Here is a 7,919-nt window from a genome sequence, read left to right on the forward strand (position 1 = left end):
TAGTATTACTCTATCGATAAATAATTAGAGAAATTACATATAAGTAAAAAATAAATAAAAATAAAATTACCGACACATGAGATACAAATGACACTTATACTTCATATATTTATAATTTTTTTTATCTCCTGCTGCATGTAATTGCATAATTTTTTTTTTTTTTTATCTCTCGTCTACATGCAATTTGCACCCCATATATTTGTTTTTCACTATCTCTCGCCTACATATAATTTTCCATAAATATTTTCTATCCCTCATTTTCACTACCCTCTCTCCCTCTCTCTCTCTCACTAAATACTTTCTATCCCGGCACTGCAGGAAAAATGACTTTTAGCGGCGTTTTAAAAACGCCGCTATATGTCTCAAAAACGCCACTAATTCCTTTAGTGACGCTTACCACCAAACGCCGAGGACGCCGCCGTCGCTGTAAGTATATGACGCTTTAAAAACGTCGTAAATTTAGTATAGGCGGCGTTTATAAAAACGCCGCTAAATGTGGCAGCCAACGGTCACATGACGTCACACAGGCATTCGCGACGCTTCAAAAACGTTGTAATAGCTTTTTGTTATTTTAAAAATACAACTATGGTGGCGTTTTGAAAAACGCCGCAATAGATTTTTTTTTTATTTTTTTTTTTTTAATCTATTAATTTGTCATATTTAACTTTAAAAATATACCTGTAAAATAGCAACAATAACATAACATTGTTTAAAGATCGAAATTTGATTAAATACTTGAATACTTCAACATGCTCCTGCAACAATAACATAACATTGTTCACCATCCTTCCTAGAAACATACATTTCATGTCAACAAAAAAAAATAAGCTTTCCTTACAAGCCTAAGAAAATCAGCATGTTGAGAGTCAATTGCTCAAAAATAAATTAGCTTTCCTTACAAGCCTAAGAAAATCAGCATAAGAAACATATGCTCTTCAAAACCTCTCAAAAATGATCCAATCCCCAGGTGTTCTGAAGCATACGCCAAAACTAGGCCTCCCACAAACATTAAACCTAACCTGCATGCATAGATAACAAAGGAAAAAAAACACAATTATTGACTTGATCACAAACAAAAATAGCAAAACAGGGATTTTGGAATTGCACCTTAATTCAAGGGTCACTATGTAAATATTAACTACATATAGCATAACTGAGCCTCCGGAAAATAGAAACATAAGGCACTGCAGTTCTTGAGAGTAAATACAAACTTGTCTTCAATGAAACAAGATTAGATGCTGAAAGTTAAAAACTTAATTAGGTGCATTTAACAATCCACAATTAGTGTCTTTTTTTTTTTTATAAATACAATTAGTGTACATAGAAGAAATAATTAATATGCAGATCACACACTGTCTATACATATAAACAGCCCAGATGCAGAAAATGACCATTGTTCATTTATTATAGAAATATGTGATATTCGGATGAATCACACATAGCCTTGAACTTCTTGTATCTTACACATATTGAGCTCTTCATGTATGACTATCCTTTATTATTCTGAAAACTATCTATTCTACTAAAGTTCATTTATGTTTCTGCTTACAAGAGGGAACTATGGAAAGATATGAGGAATTATTCGGATTTTCCAAATTTAGTTTAGTTTTTTTTTTTTTTTGACAAGACACCTCCCCAAGGAGTAAATATTGGATGCAAGGGTGATAACATGTGGCAGCAGTATCACCATCCAATAAGCATTGTTGAAAATATGAAGTTTCATGATTAATCAACATGGGAACCATCCTGACAAGGCCTAAGCCAAAGACATAAATCTTTCTAAAAATTACTCTAATCAACATGGGAACCATCTTATACTTCAATCATCAACTCCAACCAACCAAATATAGATTTCTTAATAAATATCAGCTTAGATGCCAACCCAAGAAAGGATTTCTATTAGTAAAACTCTTGAAATAAAACCTATATTAACAAAACAATCTTCAATGCATACTCTTGTAGCATTAGGATCAGATCAGTTGAATTGAGGTTTTAAATTTCTTCAGTCCTTGATATTGATGTATCAAAATTCTAAAATTATAATTCTTTTCTTTTATTAATTCCCTATATTGAGGCATAGTGTTAATAAAATCAATCAATTGAAAAATTCATGCTTTTGAATTTCTTCCCTATGTTCATAACTAAAAGAATTCATCTTTCTTTGCTCTTTTAACTGTTAATTCCACTTAAAAATTACTCGTATTTATCCTAATGTTAATGATATTAAAAAAGGGAGAAATGGAGATGGCTTACACAATTGGGATAGGCTTGAGAACACCATATAAAGACTCGATCACTCCAGCTGATCCACCACGGACCTAAACAAATATATAAATATGAAGTTTCAGCTTAATCTATGTTTGTTTGGAAGCTGAGAAAATGAAACAACAAGAGAACTAGAACCTGTAAGGTGACTGATCCATTGACAGTGAGGCGAATCCCGTTGTGGGAGATTGAAGATGGAAGCTTTGTGATGATTTTGCCTTCAAGTGGTTCCTGAAATTAGTTACAGAATCAATAAATACACATATATGTATATATAGATATATATATATATATATAGAGAGAGAGAGAGAGGAGGGGGGGAGTTACATTAGGGCGAAAGATACGGTTCGATTGGGAGAGTTTAAGCTCTGCAGACATGGCAACGAGAAGGCAGAGAGAGACGAGTAGAAGAAAGACATAAACACAACAGAGCAGACCAGACCGAACCCAACATCGACCAGCTACCCTGTCAAGGCTTGAACCACCTTATTGATGAAATTTAGCTTTCATGCACTTGAATGATGGAATTTGGCTTAAATTCCTTAGGATAATTATTTTTATGTCTTAAGTATGAATAAGTTGGGTCCACCAACAACGAACTAGATGTCTCTCTTGGCATCAACTACGAATGAACTAGATGTTGCTGACTCAAGTTATATGGGTTTGCAGTTGCTGATTACTCAATATTGGCAAGTAGTACTGGTATTCATGTACAATTGTTGCCAAACATTTCCATGAACACAAATGAAAATAGGTCTGCTAGTCAAGAGATATTCAGAATTCATACTAAAAAGACCATTTTTTATGCGAAGGGATATTTCCCAGAATTATAGAAGTGGTTTAAACAACAGATATCAGCCACTGGTGTCAACTGAAGATTGTCATAAAATAGCTTAAGAAGACTATAATCCAAGATGGCCAAACTTCTTCACTTTCTCTGAAAAATTATGCACCCACTCCATGAAGTTTTACCTAAGATTACAGTGCATTTAGTATGGCAATGAATGTGTGACTTCAATGGCTATAGAAATGCGGAGGAGAGATGGAGTGAATCAACTCACACGATATGCAGAATTCAAATGTATTTAATAGCACCAACCTACAATACACTAAATTCATTTTGGAAAATTGACAGACAAACTATTTTCGAGAAGAGGAGGAAAATAAATAAATTTTTGGGAAACAATTTTAAGTTATTTTTTGAATTTTCAAAAATTGTTTTTCATAAATACGAAAACTATGGATGTTTTCAAACTTTTTATTGTGTTGTTTCTGAAAACACGAAAAGTGAAAACAAAAAACAAAAATATCGAAAATGAGAACAGTACAAAACAGACCCTATGTTCCCAATCACCTACTGGTCGTAAATTTGTAATCAGATTGAACCAGATCAAAACTAAATTACAAGTACCAAGATGACAAAGTTTTACCTGTAGAAGAAAGGTGCATGCTGGAGTCCAATCTCTAACAACTACAGGCTAAACAGCTCCTTGTAGTCTCAGTCACCACTTCATAAGAAAATTGACCAACGCAACGTCATTCTACCACAGAAGGCTATTGAAAATTGGTGGAAGTGGATGCACAAAAAAGATGGGTGAGATGTCATTAATCAATGTTGTCAAACGCAAACATAACCCATAGCTGCGAACATTTTGAAAGCATATAGAGGTCATGCAGTAATAGCTTTACTAGAAGCGAATAAACAATTTAGGGAAAATCAAAAAAGAGCCATCATTAAAGTCCACCAAAGCTTCAGCTTATATGTCCATACACTAATGAAATCTGACATGATAATGTCCCAGAAAATGGATTTACATTACAGAAACTGTTAGAAGATTTCAAAAAGTACAGAACTGTAAATCTCTTACTCAATTAAATAATGGAATATTGATCCCATCTCCTCTTTGGTTGTGATGTTGAAAAATGATGAACATTGAACACTCACCAAATGACATACATTGCACAGCTTGGGAAGGACGGTAACATTAAATGCTTCTCACAATAATCACACCACCCAAATGATTTTCAAGAAGCTAAGATTTCAATTCTACAAACTTCTGCCTCACAGCAGAGGAAAGCTCCTGTTCACCAACACTAGCCAGCCCCTCAACTACCTTCTGCCGTGCCTTAATATATGGTATAAACCCTCTTCTTGTCATCGCCATTACAACCTTCCCTGCCAAAACAAACTCGCCACACTCTAAGCACCCTTCAACCACTAACTCGTAGCTTTCAAACCCCACAGGGAACCCTGCCTTCTCCAAAAAGTCAATCATCTCAACTGCTCTCCAAATATCTTTGTTTGCTCGCATTGTAGAGACTACTTTCACAATCGTTTCCTGCCGTGGCATCAATCCAATTTTTGCCACCATTTCTTTCATCTTTTCTGCCGCATCAGTGATCTTTCTGGATTGGGTTGGTACGGTTGTAGGATTGAATTCTTCACAAATGGTTTGGATCAATTGGAACACATACATGACCTGGAAAATAGTTGAGGAAATTAATAACAAGAAAGAAGCATTATGCTAAAAGATTGCTATCAATTCATCACATTATGCACTATAACTTCAAATTAAAAAAAGCAATGTTAAGGGATCTTAAAAATCCAGAATAAAATTACACGTATATAGCAAACCAAGCAATGAAGGAACACTTAATGCTTTGCACAATATTGATACTTGTACCTTATCTGAGAGCATACCGAAGGTGGGAAATCAACCTGCAGATTGCTGCTGCTGGGTTGAAGTATCAGCTGAAGTACTCTGCAAGACAATTTCTTCATCAAGTCTCCACATATTGCCAGGCATGACATTCCCACCTGATTGGGTATTAATGCTGCCAAAACCAATAGTTGACTTGTCATGCTCAGAATTTGCAGTTTGTCTTTTTCTTTTTTTTAAAAAAAAAAGAACCATTTCTAAAAATAAAACAAGAATAAAACCATATAGTACTTTCAGCATGACTTTCAAATCAAACCAAAATATGTTTATCAGATTCGGAGATGTGTTGGAGTCATCATTCCACTAACATACATTGTGATGTTCAAAAGAAGCAAAAATTGAAAAGAAAATAGGAACAAACCTCAGGCCCCAAGAAATGGTTCATATAGCTGATATCACAAGAGTATGGTGCCCCAACATACTAGATGCAAAGAAAATCAAATGTGGGAAGACAAGTCAATCTGCATCAATTATCAACATATTAACCTTCTATCAAATCCTGGCAGAGGAATAAAATAACCAACACGACTGGAAATAAATTCATAGAAATAAAGACCATGTATTCTTCAAATCATTCAAAGTCATGTTAAAGTAGTACCTTCAAAGTCAAGTAAACCCTAACAATGTGGGAAGACAAGTCAATCTGCATCAATTATCAACATATTAGTGTGACATTTAGAAACACCCTTCTTCATGGATGCTGCAACCTGAAATGGAGATTTTTACACATGCAATGAGGATAAACATGTAGTTCCCATAATTAATACAAAACAACTACACAGAAAGTTTTCATGTATTTCAATCATATAGCCACTATTGTATTGGGTCCATTCAACACTGGAAATGCAACAAATTTTCAATTCATAAACCAATAACAATCTGTAGCAATTTTCCAGTATTGATCACAGGGTTCAGAATTTCACCAATATAAGAAAAATACTTTCACACTCAAAAACCACCTTTAGAATAGGGCATTAGTATAATTTTTATAGATGAGAAAGGGTCAATACATATAAGCAGCTGATAATGCAAAGACAAACAACGAAGTATTTTGCTTGCTTGCCCTGCTGCAATGTTGCTAAAGTGGCACACGCTCTAAAGACTGATGCAAAGGTGTACTGATCTGGTGTCAAACCACTCTGTCTCATCTTATAATAAAGACTCATTCCCATTTCTACAAGACCATTTTTCTACAAGATCATGTTCAACAGTTACTTCATTAAATCATAAACAGTTAAACCCACACATTCATCTGCCCCTTTTTCTCCTACAACTCCAACTGATCCAAAATGAGTTATTTGTAGTTCATAAACAATAACGAAGTTCTCAAATTTCAACATTCCACCAACTATATATATATACAAGTCACAATAACAATCTACATCAACTTGGAAATCCAATCAATATGTTGTTCAAAGTGAGAAATTTATTTTGTCAGATTTTTCATCTTGTGTTTGATGAAAAGGAGATGACCCTTCGTCTGAGCCAGGGCAAAAAAAAGGATGATTATTCAATCAATACATATATAAATTCATATATATACTTGTATAGAGAGATTTTTAAGAGAAAAAAAAATTATCCAAAAAAAAATACAGATAATGTGTACGCATATAACGAGATTGTGCGAGAGAGACAGAGATCGAGAGAGATTGAGAGATCGAGAGAGAGAAGAATCGATAAAACTGAGATTGGAAGACCAACCTTCAGACGGCGCTGATCTTGCACAACCTGTTTAGCACGGGCCCTAACCTCATATGGATCAATCTTGGATTGGGGCTAACTAGAGCATATACAACTCATCAATCACTGAAACGGAGAGAGAGACGGGAAGGAAGAGCTTCAGAGAGAGAGAGAAAGAGAGACGGTGGAGCTCACCTTAGGAGACGATGGTGTAGATGATGATGTAGACGATGGTGCAGATGGTGGAGACCGATTTGAATCTCTGCGATGAAATCACTGAGATGAAATCGCTCTGAATCTTTGTGATGAAATCACTGAGATGAATCTCTGAATGGCTCTGATAAGGGTTTAGAGAGAGTTGAGAGAGAGATTTAGAGAGAGAAAGAGAGACAGTGGTGGAGCTTCGAAATCGTTCTGAGATTTAGAGAGAGAGAGAGAGAGAGAGAGAGCTCGAAAAGTTGGGTCTTAGTCTGAGATTCAAAATTAGGCTTTGAAAAGAGGAGACCAAGCGCGTGAGGCACAATACATTCGGAGGCGTTTCAAACGCCTCCTATTATTAAACGATGTCGTTTTGTTGAACAAATATGCGACGTTTTAAAAAACGTCGTTAAATGTTAAAAAAAAGTGACGTTTAAAAATGCGCCGTTAAAAAAACGCCGCCTAAACCTCTTTTTCCTGTAGTGCGGTTATGACTTACATATATTTAACCAAAGGGCCTATCTTAGATCTATATCCTCTTTAGGTTTAGCTTGGCTATTCTTTTATTTTTCTTCAATCTTGACTGAGATTTACATGGTTTTTTTTGTTTATATTTTTGTGGCTGTGAATTTAACATTTTTCTGTTGGTTTGTATTTTTGTTCTCTGTTTTATATTTTATTAATTTTTTTTTTATAAAAAAAAATTTGGCAAAAGGTTTTTTTTAACTATTTTTTTAATTTTAAAATCTTTTTCTAAAAGAATAAATTACAAATACACCCCTGAATTTTAATTAAAATATGAATCACCCTTTGTAGTTCTGGAAATTACATTCCACCCCTGAAGTTTTTGATTTCATAACAAATCACCAATTTTATTAATAAATCACCAAGTCATTTAATAATTTTTAATGATTTTAGAAATATATTTCAATTAAAAATTTAAGTAATTTTATTATTATATAGGAGAGCAATTATGAATTTTATTTTTTAATTAATTCTGTTAAATAAAAAATTTTAAAAAGAAATATTTATAATTTTTCAAATCACAGAGAGGAA

General features: G+C 34.0%; 1 protein-coding gene across 4 annotated transcripts; it reads right to left on the reverse strand.

The window, feature by feature from the left end:
- Nucleotides 1–646: 646 nt before the first annotated feature.
- Nucleotides 647–7,120, reverse strand: LOC114266141 (uncharacterized). 4 transcript variants are annotated; one of them, XM_082899683.1, is made up of 10 exons: nt 6,861–7,119; nt 6,687–6,765; nt 5,584–5,692; nt 5,347–5,446; nt 4,950–5,100; nt 4,134–4,745; nt 2,593–3,819; nt 2,404–2,496; nt 2,254–2,318; nt 647–1,019 (listed from the first exon to the last, which is right to left on the reverse strand). In XM_082899683.1, exons 7-10 carry the CDS (start codon nt 2,641–2,643, stop codon nt 896–898), a joined length of 333 nt encoding a protein of 110 aa, XP_082755809.1. In that variant the 5' UTR covers nt 2,644–3,819; nt 4,134–4,745; nt 4,950–5,100; nt 5,347–5,446; nt 5,584–5,692; nt 6,687–6,765; nt 6,861–7,119; the 3' UTR covers nt 647–895. The 4 variants fall into 4 exon arrangements, 1 of the variants encoding a protein (XP_082755809.1); XR_014347095.1 differs by having other exon boundaries at nt 702–1,019; nt 4,211–4,745; XR_014347094.1 differs by having other exon boundaries at nt 736–1,019; nt 3,696–3,819; nt 6,861–7,110.
- Between the last annotated feature and the right edge of the window lie 799 nt (nt 7,121–7,919).

Source organism: Camellia sinensis, chromosome 12 (genome assembly GCF_055761805.1).
Source record: "Camellia sinensis isolate YWXY chromosome 12, ASM5576180v1, whole genome shotgun sequence".
NCBI classification, from domain to species: Eukaryota; Viridiplantae; Streptophyta; class Magnoliopsida; order Ericales; family Theaceae; genus Camellia; species Camellia sinensis.

What these genes read in the sequence shown, in the direction of transcription:
- LOC114266141 (XM_082899683.1), bottom strand. Translation starts at nt 2,643, where the DNA reads ATGTCTGCAGAGCTTAAACTCTCCCAATCGAACCGTATCTTTCGCCCT. An exon ending in ACCGTATCTTTCGCCCTAAT is followed by an intron (nt 2,497 to 2,592) that starts GTAACTCCCCCC and finishes AACTAATTTCAG; the next exon opens with GAACCACTTGAAGGCAAAAT. An exon ending in CTCAAGCCTATCCCAATTGT is followed by an intron (nt 1,020 to 2,253) that starts GTAAGCCATCTC and finishes CTATGCATGCAG; the next exon opens with GTTAGGTTTAATGTTTGTGG.